General features: G+C 41.3%; 1 protein-coding gene across 2 annotated transcripts in view; it reads right to left on the bottom strand.

The window, feature by feature from the left end:
- Positions 1 to 129: 129 nt before the first annotated feature.
- The window catches only part of LOC128607499 (glycerol-3-phosphate acyltransferase 4-like), a 30680-nt gene continuing 8456 nt past the window's right edge, over positions 130 to 22353 (bottom strand). For both annotated transcript variants that reach the window (XM_053624400.1, XM_053624401.1), the window contains exons 3-13: positions 19856 to 19925; positions 18443 to 18776; positions 14095 to 14169; positions 13841 to 13930; positions 12042 to 12135; positions 11788 to 11903; positions 9100 to 9155; positions 8892 to 8977; positions 8600 to 8728; positions 4872 to 4951; positions 130 to 1532 (exon numbers count right to left, since the gene is read on the bottom strand). In XM_053624400.1, the coding sequence (XP_053480375.1) occupies positions 1424 to 1532; positions 4872 to 4951; positions 8600 to 8728; positions 8892 to 8977; positions 9100 to 9155; positions 11788 to 11903; positions 12042 to 12135; positions 13841 to 13930; positions 14095 to 14169; positions 18443 to 18776; positions 19856 to 19925 (1239 nt within the window). In that variant the 3' untranslated portion in view covers positions 130 to 1423. The remainder of the gene's footprint in view (positions 1533 to 4871; positions 4952 to 8599; positions 8729 to 8891; positions 8978 to 9099; positions 9156 to 11787; positions 11904 to 12041; positions 12136 to 13840; positions 13931 to 14094; positions 14170 to 18442; positions 18777 to 19855; positions 19926 to 22353) is intronic.

Raw genomic sequence — 22353 nt, 5'->3', positions numbered from 1 at the left:
TTACAGCTGATGTGTAGAAATCCTTGTCCTCATATGCTACATAAGTACTCATATGCTACAGATGCAATAGATAGAGATTAGGTTGGAAAATGTTTGTTTTCCTTACAAAATGATGGATATATATATATATTTTGGGGGGGGGACTGGGACTGGGACGAATGTGCATGTGCATTTTTTTTGCTCAGATGTTTTATGAAATTTCTGAACTGAACATAATCTTGTCATACATGTTTACATTCTTGCAGTACATTGGCAATATTCCTACAGTGAGCACCAAACATAATTGCACCTTTAAAGCATTACGAATGACATTATGAGGTGTGGCGTAACCAGAAAATGCTGAACACTTGTATGCTTGCAATTCTGAAAAGCGACTCAGTTTTTGATGCTCTACCTGTGGAACAGACGCACTTTGCATGTACGAACAAGTAAACAAGGTCTTCAACCCACTGTTTCTTTAGGCTCTATCCCAAGGGCTCTTACATGGAATACATCAGCTATAAACTGTGATCCCCTTTCTTTCTCTTGTATTTAATAAGCCAAAACACACAGCTTGTCATGTTACCGTGAAACCTCAAAGCCCTGAAGACTTTCCCATGGTGGAAAACATACTTGCTGTTACTACAGACTCCTTCCATTAATAAAATAATTAAATAAACACCTCCTCTTGCAGAAAATGAAAATGTCACCGTAGCAACTGTTAAACAACAACGAAGAATCTTTCTTGTTTGTTTCTTATGTAGAGTGGTGCATCATACAAGTCCCTGTGAACGAGTCGTCACTATAGAAACGATGACGTATTAAAACAAGCCCATTAATTTACACCTGTGATTTCCTTTGTAGCCGGAACTACTATCAGAGCTGCTTTTGTAGAAAAACGCCTTTTGACCAATCAGAATTGAGAATTCAGCAGTGACAATATTATAACGTACTTACTAATTTGCATTAGGGCCTATTTGAGTTGATGTCTTCTTTACTGTAAAACATCTACAGGACCCATATATTCACACAGCAGAGATAAAGTAAAAAAAAAAAAAAACCTTACCGTAACAAACGAAGTATAATAATAATATAAATAGGACTTGAATGTGATAAAAAATGGATTAACAAAGCTAAAAAATAAAGAAAAAAAAAACAATGTCCTGCTGCTACACCATTGTTTTTGAGCGTATGATAGCAACCCGTTTACCTTAGAGAAAGTGTGCTTAAAGACTTTACAGAGTGGCCACATTATTAAATTATCATGTTTTGTTTGGTGAGTCAAACATAATAAGTGAAGGAACTGACTGGTGAAAATCAAATCCCTTCTCCCAGAACACATGTAAGACGTGGCTCACAACGCAATCCTGATGGGTTGGGTTGGTTTTTTTTTTTTAAGATTCAATTTCTTTCCTGTCCCTTCACCTCAGTCATCCTTCATTCCTCAGGAGCGACTGCGGTCTTCGTGAGCTCCCACCAAAATCTTGCTGTACAGTTTCTGTTGCTCTTCTTTAAAGGTGTCTTTCACTTTGCTGCGCTTTAAGCCACCATCCCTAAAGACAAAAAACATAGTGTTGCTGGGTAATAAATACATTTTTTTTAAAAATCCTTGACCAAAATCAAAAACGCATATTCAGGACACTTTTGGTATAAGATTATCTGTAGTATTTCATTGCGCCAGTTTGATCTATTATAATTATTACGGTTATTATCCCTCTCTCCTTCTGGCGAGCTACACATGATTTAACGGAGATGCCAGTGATCCTGACCATTTCTGCTCTCTGGACCTGCCTGATCCATCCTGATGCCCTACCTCTGGATGGAGCTCTCATCAACTGGAGACTACATTATGCCAGTGAGGACGACGACGAGCGGTGCAGGAGATTGCTGAGGATGGTACCTCTTGAAGTACCATGGAAATGGTTTTTGGACCTCAGTTCCACATGGACATTTTCGCTGTGGTTGCTTGGACTACGGTTGCTACTATGGCCTTGGGACTGCAATTACCACACACTCAGGCCTCCTTTAGTGAACAATGGACTAGTTCAACAAACAGACTTCATATAAAAACCATAATGAACTTTCTTTTACTTTCACACTATCCGTTATTACTCAGATGAGGACGGGTTCCCTTCTGAGTCTGGTTCCTCTCAAGGTTTCTTCCTCATATCATCTTGGGGAGTTTTTCCTTGCCACCGGCTTGCTCAATATGGATAAATTCACACACTTGAAATCTGTATCCTGTGTTTTATATTTCTGTAAAGCTGCTTTGAGACAATGTCCATTGTTAAAAGCGCTCTACAAATAAACATTGAATTGAATTGAATCGAGCTGTTAGCTGGGCTGGATATAGGAGGAGGGGGGTACACGGGGAGTCGGAGTCCGGGGAGTGAATTTCAAGGGGGGATGGATTTCCAGTTCAAACTGGCTAAATATTTTTTGAGAAATTAAGAGGGTTTCTATCTTTTATCCACTCGAAAGTCTGCACATAAATGCGAGTTCCGTGCATAAGCGTAGTGGGGATATTCTGCGTGTGGTTGCGCAATGTTGACTTTCGTGATTGGTCAAAATACCTACAGGCTGCAGCCAATGGGAACGTTTCTCTATCAGCGCGCGTCCTCGCAGGGCCGATCAGACCTCCTCAGGCAAGTTAACGGAGTCTTAACAGAAACAGTTACTTTAACAGATGCGATAGTAGAAACTTTGATATGGATAAAGCTGCGTGTATGTACCTGAAATTATCCAGGCTTTATTCATCTTAATTTATTTCCACTATCGTAGCTTGCTATGTATTATGTCCACAGTTCTGTTAGTCTACATGTTTATTACAAATAGACATGTGGGCAGTAGTTACATAGAGAGATATGTAATGTTTGTAAAGTGTTTAGCTGTCATTTATGCAGGTTCCCAAGCCACTATGGACTTTTACTGTACCATCTTTCATTTTCTTTACTGCACTGACACAGGCTGTCACTCTTATTTTTGTTGATAGTCAAAAAAAGCCAAGAAAGAGAGATGTCAACAGTACCATGGAACCTCCCCCCATTCACCCGACCCCCCCCCCATTCACCCGACCCCCCACACACACACAAAAAAAAAGTCAATCATACCATGGAAAAATAAAGTTAATAAAGCCCAGGAACAAACCTACATTTCAAATGTTCACTCATGTCTTTGACTTAAATTTCACTGTATTTAACTTCTCTGGTCCATCGTTTCTACATCAAAACATCACATCCATAATGCCAGGTTTTTCTTAATGATGTATTCTTAAAACAAATAGTTTCACGTCTATACTTTCTATACCTCAGAATTCACGTTCAGACTGAAGTTCAAAAGTAATTATCATGCACATGTCATCAATGGAGTGATTGTGTACAACGCCAAACAAAGATCAGCTGCTTCTGTAGGATTTTCTTGACATCTTCTTGGTTTCAATTCTCTGCTGAAGCTACAAAGCGCTTACAAAGTAATGTACGGGATCTTAACATTAGATGTACCGTGGACCAACACCAACAACAAATGGAGAAAACGCGGCACCGCAGTGACATTACTAAGAAAAGGACCTCACTCCAAAATTGACAAAACGACAAAAAGAGACGGATCTACGGCAGCATTAAAGGAGCTACAGAAATGATATACTGGTTGCTCCCTGCATGTGACAACAATCTCTCATATTCTTTACACATCTGGGCTATGAGGTAGAATGGATAGATAGAAACCCTTTCTCACCAAAAAAAACAAAAACACAAAAACATCCAAACCCAACTAAATCACCCCAAACCACATGGCAAAATGTGCTATGGTCTGATGAGACCAAGTTAGAACATTTTGCACATAAATCTAAAAGGTATGTTTGGTGCAAAACGAAGACCATACACGTTGAAGCATGGTGGTGGCAGCATGATGCTCTGAGGCAGCTTCTCTTCAGCTGAGACTGGGGCTTTAGTCAAGAATCATGGATAGCTCCAAATAATCATCTATTCTGGGACAAAACCTGCAGGTCTCTGTTAGACAGCCGAACACAAAGACAAATTTCACCTTCCAGCAGGATAACGACCCAAGTCCAAGTTCACAAATTTGGAACGGCTTCATAAGAACTAGATCAACATTTTGGAATGACCCTCGATCTAAAGCCTATCGAAAACCTGTGGAATGAGAGGGCTGTGCACGGGAGATCACCTCGCAATTTGACAGATCTTGCAAGGAAGACTGGAATAAATTTACCAAATAAAGTCTGGGGAGACGTTTACCAAAAAAAGACTGGGTGATGTAAAATGTGCTTTGACAAAGTATTAGTTAAGGGGTTTGTGCAACCAGGCTATTGTATGTATGTGATTTTATTTTATTTGATTCTGATTTTATTTGATTTGATCGGATTTTTTTATTCAAATTTTTGATGCTGATTCTGATTTTCTCATTTTTTTTGTTGATTCCCATAAAACTTTATATTTGTTTTTTACTTACTTTGTTGGTTGCTATATCACATTAAAGGTGGAAAAACACCTGACATGATTTATCTTTGGCTGTGTAAAAGTTTTCATAACCACTGTATAGAGTTTGTACAAAATGTGTAGTCTCCCACAAAAGTTTGTCTTTATAATGTCGCATTCATTCAAGTCTGATAAATTGCTATGCATTTGAAACTAAATGGAAATGAATACGAAAATGAGATTTTAAGATTGTCCAGACGGGTTAAAATGTCACCATATGCAAATGAACCAAAATGGTTTGTTAGTCAATGTGTGTACACGCCACAAAAAAAAAAACGTCATGCTCAGCTCAACAAATACTGTTTTCATCTTCAATTCAAGTGCTGTCATATTCTCCATGATAGCTGGGTGTGTTTTTTTTGTCAGAAGCATAGGTTTCTAAGGCTAACGCTTGCTCACCATAGCAGGTCCACCAGGCCACCCTGTCTGGCGATAGCTGCTTTAACTCGGTTTGCGAACTGCACGGCGTCCTCGTCTTCCTGTTAACACAAACACAGAGGGTGAGCTTAAACCATTTAAGACATTTATAAGGTATCGAGTGTTCAGACTCGTTTGTGTGACAGTTTGAAAGAGAAAGTGAGGATTTCCATCTGCGAGCTGTAGTGGAAGGAGAGTGTCTGTCATAATCAAGCCTTTTCCTGTTATTGCTAGACCAGTCGGGGTCACTGGAGTTCACATACACACACACACACACACTCTATGACTACATTTTCCACTGAATTACTACTTCTGCAGAAATATGCCATTACTTGTCTATTCGTCCACCTAAACCCCACCCTGATAATAATCATAGTTTTATTGAAACAGAAACCAACTCTGTGTATAATAATAATAATAATAATAATAAAACTTTATATAGAGGAAAAAACAAAAGCATCGACGTTTTCCACTGACTGCCAGTATGATGTCCTCACAACATCAGAACTGTCACGGTTTCAGACATGTGTTCCTGTAAGCAGAGAACAGCACTGACACTGGCACTAAATCTCTGAAAGTCAAAATCCTTTGTGCATGGTTCTCAGTAAAGAACAGAGTTGGGTGTAACGTGTTCCAAAGTAACGCGTTACTGCAATCTAATGACGTTTTCTGATAACGCAGTAATGCAACGCATAACATTTTAAATGGATGTCATTTGATACCAGTGACTGATGTCAATAAAATGACGTTACAAAACGTATTGTTAAGAAAACAATATTAAGTAAAATGCATTTTTAAAAATAAATCACGCTTTGCCCCGAAGATTTTTTTTCTTCAGCCACGAATAATTCTCCACTTGGAGCGGAACGTCAGTAAAAGAAGACAGCCTGTAATTTGATATCTTCAGTGGACGGAGGCGAGACCAATCAGACAGAGTTTACAGGAAAATACGTGGAAATACTCGTGTCTTCTACTCGTGGCTGACGGCTCTCGATTCTGCTAAACGCTCGCTCACAGTCAGTGTGAGGGAAAAATGGATATACGCCGATTTTTTTTTTTAAACCAGTAAATGAGTTGAAACTGAAAGAGTAACATCCTCTGATACTGAGCAGGAAAACAAGGTGGGTAAATGTCTATGAAGTTTTATTACGTGAACGTGATATGAGCAGAACATAAGGAAAGATAATGTACTCTTCATGGCACTGTAGCAGCTAAACCCATACAATGACAGCTTAGCTGTTCCTCCCCTTGGCTAGCGACACCAAACTAGCCTAGTTAGAAAAGTTTATCACGTCGTACATTGACGCGCGCTATAATTATTGAAAGAACTCTGAGTTTCACTTTGTAGTGAATTTTCGTAGGTTTGATTTGTTTTGAAAGTAACGTGAAAGTTAGTAATCTGATGACTTTTCACATGCAGCAATCAGTAATGTAACCCAATTACAATTTTAAACTAGTAATTAATCATCTGTAATGGATTACTTTTTTTTTTTGAGTAACTTACCCAACACTGGTAAAGAACGACCCGTTAAAAAAGCCCATTAAAAGAAACGCCCATGCACATTAGGGCCATCGGTTTCATTTTTTAAGGAACTACAGCACTGTGGCATTCTCGAATGAATGTGGGTTTTTACGGTTTCTCAGTAGCATGACAATGGCTGACAAGTATATATTTTTTGTGTCTTATTATCTTTAAGAGAGAATTTTAAAACGGAAGTGGTTGAGGGAACAAGTGCTCAAAGCTGCTATAATGTAATAAGTGCTAACAGGAACTAACTTGTTTTGCAGATGTTCCACAACATTATCTAGAAACAGATAAAAATGTGTGACATGTTGCTCACTAATAAATTAAGATGGTTAAAATGTGCTGATTGCTGGGGTGGAAGAGGAATAAAACACTTCAGGCATGCTGTTGTTCAGGGTGGTGAGAGTAACTCCACGACGCGTCAGGTCACATCACACCAGCCTGGTATTGATTGTTTTCCCGTAACAGCACACCACAATACCTGAATGCATTTAAATATTAACGACCCAGTCGTTTTATATTGAGTTCATATCATCGAAACTATAGAAAACGAGAACCGTGTAAAGAAAGCAGAATAATCATTCGAAACCGGTTGCCAAATCTTTCATTTAATTATCTACAGTCATACTTTTATTTGATACTAAGCTCAGTTTGGTAACACAGGAGTCGCATAAAAGTATTGCCACCTTCAATTTACTAATCCCAGAAGGCTTCATACTGACTACACTTGCTCACTACACAAGATACAGTGCCCTCCACTAATATTGGCACCCTTGGTAAATATGAGCAAAGAAGGTTGTGAAAAACTGTCTTCATTGTTTAACCTTTTGATCTTTTGTTTAAAAAAATTTTTCAGAAAATACTCTGCTCTCACAGATTTATCCAAAAAAAAATATCTTTGTTAAATATATGTGTGCCACAATTATTGGCACCCGTATGAATTCATAGGAGAAAAATATATTTGAAGTATATTCCCATCGATATTTTTTTAGTACACCTGGGTGACTAGGAACAGGAAATTGTTCGACCGTGACTTTTCGGTTCACCCCACAGGTTTTCTATGGGTTTCAAGTCAGGGGACTGGGATGGCTATGGCAGGACCTTGATTTTGTGGTCAGTAAACCATTTTTGTGTTGATTTTGATGTATGTTTTGGATCATCGCCCTGCTGGAAGATCCAACCACGGCCCATTTTTTATCCATGAGAGCATTTTTGTGAACAAAAGATCAGAAGGTTAAACAATAAAGACAATTTTTCACAGCATTCTTTGCTCATATTTACCAAGGGTGCCGGTATTAGTGGAGGGCACTGTAGAACCCAAATAGTGCACCACTATAACACGGCCTTCAAGTGCACCTTGGAAGTTCTTGTGTGCGAAGTGGTTCTGGTTAGAAATAAATTGACGGCATGAGAAAACTTCTTAGGCGTTTATTCTGTGGTACTGAATAATTAACATGCATAATTACTGTTCAATCTTACCGACGCCATATTCATACTGTGGGTTGCCATTACTTTATTATTATTATTGACACGCCCCTAACCTGGAAAGTCAGGGCTCGTAGAAATATTCTAACACTGTGGTGGCAATTCATATGCGTTCACCTTGTAATTACGATCGATTTTTCGGACAAGCCTTGAAGGCAGCATAAGTCCAATGGAACCGCGTTTGAGATTTAGCTACACACCTCCAATAAGACCTAATTCTACTGTAATATTTGTTCGTTCTTATACATTCACCTAGAATAAATACCGATACTCCATAAAAATCGCCAAGAACTTTATTTATGCGTATCTATTTCCGCTTCAAGCAACACAACGCTCGTTTAGTCCGAATATTTAGGAACGCACCAGCAAAAGAAGAAAGAGAAACCCTTGCAGCTTTTTTCCATCAGGACTCTATGAGGATATTCAAAGTGAAGCCCCTTAATGACCCAGAGATTTGGCTGCCGTGGTTATAATATTTGCTTGTTTTCCGAGCGCTGAATCGAAGACGCATTAGCACCAGTTGACACGTTTGCATGCTCACATGCAAAGCTGGACATCGACTTCCAATCTGTGGTGGATGATGTCAGGCTCCAGGCTCTGATTTGAGTACCAAAGGCACTGATGCAAAGAAAGGGTTTGTCATGCAAGTTAGCACGTCCTGAACGTGTGTGTGTGTGTGTGTGTGTGTGTTGTCGCACACCTGTCGGCTCATGGGGGGGAGGTACCACACGCTGCAGACGATGGCCCAGCTGCTCATCATGTGGAGGAGATAATTCACCATGCCGAACTTGCTGCTGTTCCAGAAGGCGTCCCCGAAGCGAGGGTCATACTGCACAAAGCAATACCAATATAATAAAGATCCTTAGAAGCAGGATGAGATGGCTGGTTAATTACTTGTAAAGTATTATTATTATTATTATTATTATTATTATTATTAAGTAGAGACAGTGCACATATTAAGCCAGATTTTCCTGCATCTGCAAGCTGCACACCTTGATGGCCACTGGGTAGATTGTTGAAGCGATTTCAAAGCTTCCCTTCTTAAACATCATCACGGACGTGTTGTTGATGCAGGTACCTACGAGCAACATTCGACAGACGCAGCTGAATCACACCGAACAGCAAGATCTCATACGGAGCGCACGAAAAAAAGGCGTCCCGAATAACAAAGTCGACAATTCTGCGAATCCATAAACTCACCTTCGGGAAAGATGAGGATTGGGAGTTTGCTTTTGTCCTCAACATGATCGCTCAACCTGCAAATGAAATGGTATCGATTGGTATAAAAGCCACATGTACAGCGAAAACTGTCTGCTTTCATGTGTTCACATTTTTGGTTGCGTCTATTTAGGACAAGAATTTCGACGGGAGAGAAGATGGTGTTTTGGTATGATGTATAAAGGAGCACAACATGGCGGTCTCTTGAAGGAGCTGTGAAGACAGTGGATATCTATTCTCAGCAATGCCATGGTTCTGGCTCAGAGATAAATGAGTGTAGGATTTGAACCTGGCTGAGGTGAAGTTGTTTTCTTTTGGCTCACATTAGCATGACTGATAAATCTGCGGTAATCAAATTTGCTGTAAACAATTATTAAGTACACTTTGGTTTTATGTAATGTACAAGCACTAAACCCTTTAGTGGCTCTGGCACTGTGGCACTGTGGTACTCTGATACTGAAGCACTCTGGCACTGTGGCATTCTGATACTGAAGTACTGTGGCACTGTGGCAAGGAGGTACTCTGATACTGAAGCACTGTGGCACTGTGGCACTGTGGCACTCTGATACTGAAGCACTCTGGCATTGTGACACTGTGGCACTGAGGTACTCTGATACTGAAGCACTCTGGCACTGTGGCACTCTGATACTGACGCACTCTGGCATTGTGACACTGTGGCAATGAGGTACTCTGGCACTATGGCACTGTGGCACTGTGGTACTCTGATACTGAAGCACTCTGGCACTGTGGCACTGTGGTACTCTGACACTATGGAACTGTAGCACTGATGTACTGTGGCCCTGTGTCACTCTGAAACGTATGGCACTGTGGCACTGAGGTACTCTGACACTATGGCACTGTGGCACTGAGGCACTCTGACACTATGGCACTGTGGCAATGAGGTACTCTGACACTATGGCACTGTGGCAGTGAGGTACTCTGACACTATGGCACTGTGGCAATGAGGTACTCTGACACTATGGCACTGTGGCACTCTGATACTGAAGCACTCTGGCACTGTGGCACTCTGATACTGAAGCACTCTGGCACTGTGGCACTGTGGCACTCTGATACTGAAGCACTCTGGCACTGTGGCACTGTGGCACTCTGATACTGAAGCACTCTGGCACTGTGGCACTGTGGCACTCTGATACTGAAGCACTCTGACACTGTGGCACTGTGGTACTCTGATACTGAAGCACTCTGACACTGTGGCACTTGAGGTACTCTGACACTATGGCACTGTGGCACTGATGTACTGTGGCCCTGTGTCACTCTGAAACGTATGGCACTGTGGCACTGAGGTACTCTGACACTATGGCACAGTGGCAATGAGGTACTCTGGCACTATGGCACTGTGGCACTGTGGCACTCTGATACTGAAGCACTCTGGCACTGTGGCAAGGAGGTACTCTGATACTGAAGCACTCTGACACTGTGGCACTCTGATACTGAAGCACACTGGCTTTGTGACACTGTGGCACTGAGGTACTCTGATACTGAAGCACTCTGGCACTGTGGCACTCTGATACTGACGCACTCTGGCACTGTGACACTGTGGCAATGAGGTACTCTGGCACTATGGCACTGTGGCATTCTGATACTGAAGCACTCTGGCACTGTGGCACTGTGGTACTCTGATACTGAAGCACTCTGACACTGTGGCACTGAGGTACTCTGATACTGAAGCACTCTGACACTGTGGCACTGTGGCACTCTGATACTGAAGCACTCTGGCACTGTGGCACTGTGGTACTCTGATACTGAAGCACTCTGACACTATGGCACTGTGGCACTGATGTACTGTCGCCCTGTGTCACTCTGAAACATAGGTATTGAGGCACTCTTGCACTCTGGTACTGATGTACTGTGGCACTATATCACTGTGGCATTGAGGCACTCTGGCACTGAGGTACCTAGGCAGTCTGACACTGAAGCACTGTTTTACTGTGGCACTATGTCACTGGCACTGAGGTACTGAGGCAGTCTCGCACTGACGCACTGTGTTACTGTGGCACTATGTCACTCTGGCACTGAGGTAATGAGGCAGTCTGGCACTGAGGCACTGTGTTACTGTGGCACTATGTTACTCTGGCACTGAGGTACTGAGGCAGTCTCGCACTGACGCACTGTGTTACTGTGGCACTATGTCACGCTGGCACTGAGGTAATGAGGCACTGTACTACTGTGGCACTGACGTCAGGCACTGTATCATTGTGACACTGAGGCACTGTGTCACTGGCATTGAGGCAGTGAGGTACTCTGGCACTGAGGCACTGAAGTGCATATTCAGGTACATACTCACACTCCAACACTCACACAGTGAGAAATTCAGGCACTGGGGAATATATGTTTTGTAGGCCACGTTTGTAGACCAGTGACCTGTATCGTTGTTTAATAAACTATTGTGGAGACTAGTGTCTGTAGCATCAAACCTCCACAGTTTCAAACTGCCACATTATTTCCCCACTGCCCCAGTGACTCAGTGCCACACTGACTCGGTGACAGAGTACTTTAGTGTGGCACAGTAACAGACTGCCTCAGTGTTGTCAGTGCCACAGTGTCTAACTGTCACCATGTTTCAATGCAGATGAGCCTCAGTGCCTCAGTTCCCGTGTGGCGCCCTGGACTATGGAGACTATGGAGGTAGCAGTTGTGCTGCAGTATTACCTTTTGGCCACAAGATGGCGGTCTTTGACTTCAGAGCGTTCAAACCAGATGTGTGGACAAGCCTTCACCATAGACCTCTGAATGACTCCCATCAGGCCTCCATGGATCTGTCCCACCTAAGACACAGAAACTACTGTATTACTACATCTTGGAACTGCAACATTTAAAGAACTCTGCATGAAATCTGGCATATATGCACTACACACACACACACACACACACACACACACACATGCACGCACACAGACTCTTACCATTGCGTAACAGCTGTCACTGGCTAGTATGAGGACATCAATGGGTGACGTGTGGTTGGCAACACAGATTCCTCCGTTCTTAGGCTTATTCTCACTGAATCATGCAAACACACACACACACACACACACACACACAAATAAAGAAAGAGAATGGAATCACTGCCGTTCCCCAAATAAACCTATCCAATTTAAAACTAAGGTAGCAAGAGTGACACAGAAAGCAGGAGAGACAGAAGGAAGACAAAACAATCCCTGAGGACATCCAGAAGACTGCGATGACGCTCTAACGTGTCTCTCGCTATATGACGTGAGTAGAAAAAGCCTTCTAACGAACGTGGTGTCTGGCAGAGACGGCTCAGGAGAATTCCTCTCATAGCTTACGTGCTAGCACAAGCTGCTGAAAAGTCTATTCCTCTTCACGACGCAGCTGATCAGGTCTACGGTATAGCTTCCTAGATCTGTTACTACAGGCATCAACGGCAAAACTTTTATTGTCATGAACAAACAACTTCACACACGCACACACACATACCTCTTCTCTTAAAGTTGCAGCTTGAAAGTGTTTCTAGGGATAAATACATACATTTACAATCTATATCCTGAAGTTATATATTTCTGTAGAGCTGCTGTGGGACAATGTCCATTGTTAAATGCGCTAAATGTATAAAACTAAATTGAACTCAATTCCTTTAAGACACGTGTCTTACACAGCTTAGCGTACAATTAGCTGAATCCGTGTGTGGGGAGTGTATTGGGAGGCAGATTTCTACAATAATGGTGGGTGGTGAGGTCCTGTATAGGTCCCGCGTGTAATTAAAAATGAAGCTAGAGTGTGTGGATTTTATTTGTTTATTTATTTTACTAACGAAATGGTTTATTGAGTCAATAATTTAGTCGAATCAAAAGCACTTTATAAGATGATGTGCGTGAGCTGCTGATGATCCTGTAGTATTAATGTTGTGTCAGGGCCAGAATGGGCGAGAAATGTGTCCTCGTACGTCGCACACCAGCTTTGTCAAACATCAGACCTCAACTTTAGGCATGAAAGAATCCAGAAAGATGGTGACAGACAGGAGCCCCAGCTAGTCGGGGGGAGGGGGAGGGTGGGATGTCTGGAGTTGAAAGTTGAGGGAGCATAAGAGAGTATGAGAGAGAGTAAAGGAGAAAAGGATTCAAGAATTGATCGAGTAAGGCTTTTTTTTTTGGTGAGAAGATAGTAAACGACGAGTTAGCCTGCTCACCATAGTCAGTTTTTATTTTGTTTGTTCGTTTGTTTGGTTTTTTACCAGCTCTTTTGATTTGACCAAAATCCAGATTACGTCTGGGACAATTATGCATGACTGATACTCCACCAATAAATAATCCAGCATGTATGACGAGTAAGAAATATTCACGCATTTCCATGTTGTGATGTGTTTAACTGTTGTTTGGGTGCTGAGCCGGCAAGGCGATACCTAGGGAACAATTACTTCGGCAGGATAGACAGGATAAAGGAAAATCAATAAATCCGAAGGCTGGAATCTGATTCATAATTTCAAATAGAGACATCCGCTGCTGCATGGACCCTAATTCAATCCCAGTTGCACTGAATCAACTTAATTTAAAAAAAAACAAAACAAAAAAAACACTGTCAGGAACCATGCTGAGCAAATTAGATCAGATTAGAGACTATGCAGAAGTGGCATGGCTCAAGCTGAACAAGCGACTGCACAGGATAAAACTGTTAAAGAAATGCTCGTGAAAGGATTTATACCAAAGTGCATTAAATATACTGTGAATACCTTTATGTGTAGTTTTACCTGTGATGGTAAGTGATGATTGCAGTAAGCGCTCTCACGCAAACTCGGTAACACATCAAATGCACTTTTTCACTGAGAACATTCTTCATCCTACACAAACACACAACACCCGATTGTTAACGGAAAGACGTGAGGCTATGAAACTTTCATCATAAATAAGCACAGAAACACCTCGTCGTGTCTCACGGTTCCAATTATTGGTCATGATTAACTCATTATTTGTATTCGAATGCATTATTGCATTTTATTCTTACCTCCCATTGGGCAGAAATCCGACGAAGGTGGTGAGGACGACCAAAAGAGTCACACCTGTGATGGCGAGTGTCAACCTGAAAAACCACACAATCAGATGTAAACATCCATCCATCCATCCAGTTCTGTAGCACTTCTCTGGCGGTTGCAGAGAGCCTGGACCCTATGGGGGCACAGGGGGTCTACACCGCAGGTCTTTAGACTGGGGGAGGAAACCTCTGAGGCATAGGGAGAACATGCAAGCTCCACGCACACAGGGTGGAGGCAGGAGTCGAGCATCCAACCCCGGAGGTGCGAGGCAAACGTGCCCATCCAAAACACTCAGTATCAATATTCCAAAAAAACAATTATATATCTTGAGAACTCAACATGTCAGCTTTAGCAAGCTTTTTAGAATTGCTTGATACTATACATGGAGAACATCAGCGAACTCTTTAAAAAAAATGACCCCTGATTGAGTAAATTATCTGTGTTGAATGGATGCTAAAGTAAAGAATAAATCTCAACAGATTTAAAAAATAGAGAAAAAAATAATCAATGATGCAGTACTGTGTTCCCTACTTTCCTGTAACATCGTGTTCTGAAGTGTTTCATTCCTCTTATATCACCTCGTACATTTGCCAACAATTTGCCGACATTTTTTCGAACGAATTAATGATTGATGTGATACTTTATATCCATTTATAGCTACATGTAAAGTTGTAGAACATCAGAAAAACAAAACACGTCATCACTTACATCATAAGCAGCTGTTCCCTCACCAGCCTCTCTATTTTTCTCTTTTTAACTTAATAAGATGAAAATGCAGTCATGTTGTTGAGAAACCACAAAATGCAAAGTCCTTTATCCTTTAGACTTGGATGGAAAATGTACAGAATCAAGAGACTCCTTCCATAAGGGGCAGTGGTGGCTTGGCGTTTGGGGATCTGGATTACTGATCGGAAGGTCGGGGGTTCAAGCCCTAGCACTGCCAGGCTCTGGATTACTGATCGGAAGGTCGGGGGGTCAAGCCCTAGCACTGCCAGGCTCTGGGTTACTGATCGGAAGGTCAGGGGTTCAAGCCCTAGCACTGCCAGGCTCTGGGTTACTGGTCAGAAGGTCGGGGGTTCAAGCCCTAGCACTGCCAGGCTCTGGGTTACTGGTCAGAAGGTCGGGGGTTCAAGCCCTAGCACTGCCAAGCTGCCACTGTTGGGGCCTTGAGCAAGGCCCTTAACCCTCTCTGCTCCAGGGGCGCTGTATCATAGCTGACCCTGTGCTCTGACCCCAACCTCCTAACATGCTGGGATATGCGAAGAAAAGAATTTCACTGTGCTGTACCGTAAAGTATATGTGACCAGTAAAGACTATCCTTATCATTATAAATGTTAAATAAACATCTCCTTACAGCAAACTTCACCATATAAACAATTATATGTTTTCTCTCTAATTTGATCTTGGCCAGTTCTCTACCACCTATCAAACAACAACTACCAACCAACGCGGGTGAAGGTTGTCATGTGCTTTCTCTGAAACATATGAAGACAGCCAACCACATCGCAGAAGACAGCCAACCATGAGCTCACAGAATAAAGAGTCTAAGAGAACCAAGGTGGCTATGCTCTCTATGTGGAAATTCTGTAGTCTTGATTCTCTACTCTGTAGAAATTCAAAGTTGAGTAAATATGAATTAATATTTAAGCAGGAAATGAATCAACGTTCTTAGAAAAAGAGATGCCTGTTCAACAAAATTGAGAAAATGTTTGAGTATTAAGAATTTAGATATGGACCTGAATCTATTGATATGAGCCTGCTGCTGCAGAATTTCAGTTATTTATGTAACAGTATCCAAAGTTGTCCAAATATACCAAAACAGCCCCCAGAATTACTATCCAACTTTTCATATTATTCATATTATTCATCAATAACATTAGCTATGTTAGCTAGCTATCTTAGCACACCTGTCCTGTAGCTTTCAGTGATTGGCTACCATGTCATTCTATAATAATTTGCATATTGAACACGATTGGTCCAAATCTACTCAACCTATTTTGTGACCTCACAAGCTAAGCGATCCGCAAATTATGTATTTTTTTTTACAGACATGCAACGAAAGTGTTAATTTAGTATTATGTAAGAGAAAAACAGACCCAAAGACAATTTTTAAAAAACAATAATCCGACTCAAACTTCCAGGAGGAGCTACTGTAGCCATTTAAACATGACATCAGAGATTGCAGGGGTTGTTTAAAATTCAATTAAGCACATAATACCCAAGTGAAGTGAAGAATCTCATTATAAAGGGACACAAAAGACACTCCAGCCACTAGAGTGCATATGAGAGAATGTGGGTTAAGGTCACCACCTAGGCAGCTAATCTCACCAAAGCCTCACACAGCCCTGAGGAGCAACCCAGAATTAGCCTGGAGTTAAATCTGTCAAAGTGCAAGAAACTCCACAGGGTCTGCTGAGGTTTGACGTCAGCTCCGTGTCTGATTCTGATCTGGCGTCAGACCCGAGTTAATAATCATAATTCTGATTTGTTTGTTTTTTCTAATGAGGTAATATTGAGCAACACTGGGAACTTTTGAGCGAACATATTGGGAAGATTTCAATTTGAAATGGGAGGACAACAAACTGAATCCACAGGGCTTTAAACAGTCACATGTCCATTTGTTGTTGAACATCTGAAGTGAAAATGTGCTGAATGCTTCCTTTGACATTTCTACACTCCACTCAAACCTGTGCATGATTTGCATTTTGTTTATGAAAATGTCAGAAAGCTTCTAGCTCATACAGGGGACGTGTCTGAACCATGTATGATTTGAATATTCCACTATGATAGCCAAAGAGGTTTAAAACCAAGGTGTGAAAGGTCTGTTGCATGACAGGTTAAGTGACTAACACGGTCCCGGATGACAATGTTTATCAGGATTCTCTGTCTACTCTGCTGAAAAACACAAAGCATGCTTACTAAGGGTGTAACATCAAGCCATAATATATTGTTATGCGACTACATGCCTTGTGGAAATAGCCAATGGCAGCTGCGTTCTAATAATGATAGCATCTGATGCAATTACACTGTTTGAATACCAAAAGCTACAACTTGGCCTAGATCAGCATGTGACAGTGCTATATACGTCACACTCCTAGCTGAGGCCACCCATCTTCTAGCTCCGGTCTCATCAGTAAGATTGAGGATCTTATTAATTATTGTTTTTTAAACTATATGTGAGCTTTTCTAATAACAAGGCCCCAAATGTTAGGAAATGATTTCCATCATAATTTTTCTGTATTGTGGACCTAACTGAATCATCAGTTTAATAGTATATGATTACAAGCCTAATGCTCACACTAATAGTTATTGCTGTTATTATTGCTGTAGGTGTTGTTGTTGCTGTTTCTGTTGTTTAGTATTAGTTTTGTTGTTTGTTGTTGGTGGTGTTATTTTTTTTTTGTTGTTGTTGATCGTTGGTGTTATTACTGTTGTTTTTGTTGTCATTACGGTTGCTGATTCTGTTGTTTATTATTATTTTTGTTTATTGCTGTTGGTGTTATTACTGTTGTTACTGTTGTTTATTGATGCTGCTGTTGGTTTCATCATTATTACTGTTGTATAATAGTTATTGTTGTTATTATTGCTGTAGGTGGAGTTGTTGCTGTTTCTGTTGTTTATTATTAGTTTTGTTGTTGTTGGTGTTATTATTATTATTGTTATTTTTGATTGTTGTTGGTGTTGGTGTTATTAACGTTGTTGTCATCATTACTGTTGTTCCTGTTGTTTATTATTATTCTTGTTGATTGTTGCTACTGTTGGTTTCATCATTATTACTGTTGTATCATTGTTATTGTTGTTATTATTGCTGTAGGTGTTGTTGTTGGTGAGGAAACCGGAGTACCCGGAGGAAACACCCGCAGCACGGGGAGAACATGCAAACTCCGCACACACATGGCCCCGGCGGGACTCGAACCCCAGACCCTGGAGGTGTGAGGCGAACGTGCTAACCACTATTAGTGCCCCTGTTGCTGTTTCCGTTGTTTATTATTAGTTTTGTTGTTTGTTGTTGGTGTTATTACTATTGTTTTTGTTGTCATTACTGTTGTTTGTTGTTTATTGTTATTATTTTGTTGATTGTTGTTGTAGGTGTTATTAATGGTGTTGTTTTTGTTGTAAATACTCTTATTATTTCTATTTTCCATCAAATGTAAACAGCGGTTACTTCCTGCATATCGCTCCTATTTCTCCCCCAATCCTACACTAGCACAAAATCTGAACCCCTAGACTCTAGGGCCTAGAGTACCTAAATCAGAAGTCTGACCATCTCTCTCTCTCTTGCTCTCTCTCTCTCTCTCATACACACTCTCTATGCATCACCTGAGAGGCAGCAGGATGCAGTAGCGGATGATCAGCCCTATCCCCCAGAGCGCTGTGAGCCGTGTGCTGATGTGTCTGAAGTTGTAGTTGCTGCGTGTAAGCAAGTTCCAGGACTCAAGCTCCTCGGCTGTGAAGCGTTTGGTCACTTCGTCATCCACGATGCTCTCGACGCCACGGCGGCAGAAATAGAAGATGTCCGACACTGAAAACTCTGAGGAAGAAGGGGAGGAGCCTGTGGGGGAGGAGGAGGAGCCATTCAAGTCCCGGCTACTGCCAACACGGCGGATTTCTTTAAGCTCCTCCTCCAGAGAAGTGGGCTCTTTGGCTATTATGCCTGAAAAAGAAATGTATTTCAATGTTTTATGAAAACAGCGGAGAAAGAAGCTTCTTTTCATCCAAGCTGTTCTGACTTTGATACAGTTTTCCATTTTGCATAAGTGAGCTCCTGAAGCTGTCTGAACTGATAGGCTAAGTACAAGACATTAATTGAAAGCCAACATTATGTTGACGACTGCACATCCATGGGGATGGATATAAAATGAGAACAATACGGGGCCTAAAACAGAACCTTGTGGAACACCGTGATATACTATTTTAAAGCTGGTAGGCGGAATGGCTACGTAAATTGTCCCTACTTCTGAATTAGTGTGGGCGAATGAGTGTGTCTGTGGTACCTTGTAATGTACTGGCATCCCCTTTAGGGTGTAGTCCTATGTATTAACTCTATATTAACTGTGTATAGCCTTCTGGATGTTGGCTTTGGATCCACCCTGACCCGAACCAGGATAGTGTGCTTACTCTTATTAAGATGAATGATTAAATTATGAAACGTTTCCCTAAAATCAATCATGAATAAATTCATACAAGCAAATTATTTTATAAATTTGATCACAATGTGATCAATTAAACATTCTAGCCATAAAAGAGCTCCAACAAAGTGCCTCAATCAGAATTAGACACTAAATGCAAGGGTTAGTTCTCCGAGAACAAAAAATCCCATGTGTTCCCACACACTTGTAATCACTCTAAATCTCAATTTGGTCTCAATTTGAAACTCACATTTAATTATGTTTACCTCAGCAGGTCCTAATAATGTCTATGGTAGTGTTATTATTCTATCATAAGCAGTTTTCATCTCTACTACAACCCTGCAGTCGTGACGGATTTGTGTACAGTATATTAAGCCCACAGTGGTGAGTACACATCAGCTCATCTGTCTGTAAGTGAACGGACGGCAAACACCAGTGGAGAGACTACACCAAAACAAACTGCACACACACTCACATTCACACACTCAACCTTTGCAAGCGAATTAACACACCCACACACACACCTTTGAAAAGGCAGCGTAAAGACAAATAAGCACAGCTTATACACTATAAGACCAGCCAAAAACACACATAGAAAACTCACCGTTCGTATAGTGTTTATACACAAGATGGTTTTTCTCCTTGGCTCCTCTCTCGATCCGCGTTGTGGCCCACTGAAAAACACATCAATCAGGATTTTAAACAGTTCCGTGTGAAACATGTTTAGTCATAAATAGGAGATAAAACCTGTTCTAAGGCCAGCATTAGAGTGGAGTCATTTGGGGGGAAAAAATGTCATATTGCTCATTATTACACATATTGCTGCATGTTGTGATTGTGATATGCCTTAACGAACAGGAACATATACAGAGAAAACATGAACAAAGAGAAACCATAGTCAACGCTTAATTGCCTGCATTCATTTAATCAAAAACGTATTTTATTTCAGAATAATTGCTGACATGGCAAACGGATTAGGTTTGGAAGAATTCTAAGCAGTTATATAAGATATACAGATTTATAAGCACATTTAAGCTTTGTTTTTTGTTTTAAATCCTCAGAAATTAGACATCGGGGCTTTACTATAGTAAGTATGCGTTAATAAGTAAATAACATATATCCATCCATCCTTCCATCTTCTATACCACTTTATCCTTTTCAGGGTCGCGGGGAAACCTGGAGACTTTCCCAGGGAGCAACGGGCACGAGGCGGGGTACACCCTGGACAGGGTGCCAATCCACTGCAGGGCACAATCACATACACATTCACACACCCATTCATACACTGCGGACACTTTGGACATGCCAATCAGCCTACCATGCATGTCTTTGGACTGGGGGAGGAAACCGGAGTACCCGAAGGAAACCCTCCCCATGTTCACGGGGAGAACATGCAAACTCCGCACACGCAGGGCCACGGTGGGAATCGAACCCCTGACTCTGGAGGTGTGAGGCGAACGTGCTAACCACTACTGCAGGGAAAACGAGAAGCTACAGTGAATGGACATCCAGCAGCACAAATAGAATATAACTTTATATGTTTCAAGGTGAGAAGAAGCATACAAATCATCTCTGAAATTCGCCCTTGGTAAAGCTGGGTAATAAGTGTTCTGTCATTACATCAAAAGGGTCATTTAATTAGCTTCACGTCATACTATAAATATGAGAAATCTCAGGAATATGAGGTCAGTGGTCTAGGATGGCCATGTCAAAAGCTTGATTGTGTGGATTTGAATGTATGAGTTGTATGAATATTGTCTGGAACATTCTGGAAGATTCAACCATGACCAGATGGAACCTTTTGGAAAAAATAGTCCATGATGTAGTTCATAATGGTATGTATTCGAACAAGTTTCCCAGGGTCTTTGGAGGGAAAACACTACAGATTCGTTACCATGCTTAACAGTAGGGATTAGGTTGTATATTATACTGTAAACCTATCCTCCTTTTTCATATACAGTAAGTGTTCAGAATCGACCAATCACATTCAGACTCATGTTAAATACTAATTAGTATACACTTGCCATCAGTTAAAGTGACTGATTACCCCCAAATAAAGTACAGCTGTTCCTATAGGATTTTCTTGACATCTCCTTGGGGTATGTCTCAGGCAGATCTCTAGTCACATCGAGACACTGATAACTAAATTTCCGGCGACATGACTACGTACTCGCGTTGTAAAACATCACCAAAAATTTTAAAAGTACAAATATTTGACCCTACACCTCACACACACATGCAACCGCAAGCAACCGCACATCACCGAGCCTCTTCCTGCCTGCATATTTCATCTCCAACCAAAATCTAACACACCTGTTGTAGGCAATGATTAGATGGTCAGGTGGGCACGATTATGCTTGGAGCTAAAGTCTTCAGGAACGTAGATCTCCAGGGACAGGGTATAAGGTGACCACTGCTTTAAGCTTTAAAATGCTTTGAAATGTGATACTATGGCACTATAAATATACCGGGGCCAAGTTCACATTCTTTCAATATAGCAATCGTGGAGAAGAACGTACAACGTGAGCCTATCTGAAGATGGGCTGAAGGCAGGCCCTGACTTTATCAAATACCCTACAATTCAATAAAACTTCAGCCTTGACTACAGCAGTACTCATGAGTAGTCAAAGCCGTTTTATTCTGAAACCCTGTAGAGCACATGGGACTATAGAGATATATATATATATATATATACACACACACACACACACATATGTTGGACCATTTATCATTTTATGATCTGATAGGAGGACAAACTTTGTGTGAGATGACCTTGTGAGAGTGCTGTATTTCAGTAGAGTAATTCTAGACACGGTATTCAAAGTGGCAGCAATTATAAAAGCTGGTCGTAAGGACACTCCTATGCGGGGCAACAAGAGAATGAATCATGGTACGGAAGCGTTGCGCTTCTTCCTCTGTTTTCTCTGTACAAAGTTGTGAATCTTTTGGTTTCAAACATCTTGGTTTGACTTTGCTCTTTTCCAGACAGGACAGACAGAAAAAGACTTGCACAAGCATTTGCGTAAAGGCATGAGTGCTTGCACAACAGTCTGAAAAAAGTCGGTGTCTATGGAGAGTGAGAGAGAGAGAGCGGGAGAGAAA

Source organism: Ictalurus furcatus, chromosome 5, assembly GCF_023375685.1.
Source record: "Ictalurus furcatus strain D&B chromosome 5, Billie_1.0, whole genome shotgun sequence".
Taxonomy (NCBI): Eukaryota; Metazoa; Chordata; class Actinopteri; order Siluriformes; family Ictaluridae; genus Ictalurus; species Ictalurus furcatus.
This window is presented reverse-complemented; position numbering and strand designations above follow the sequence as displayed.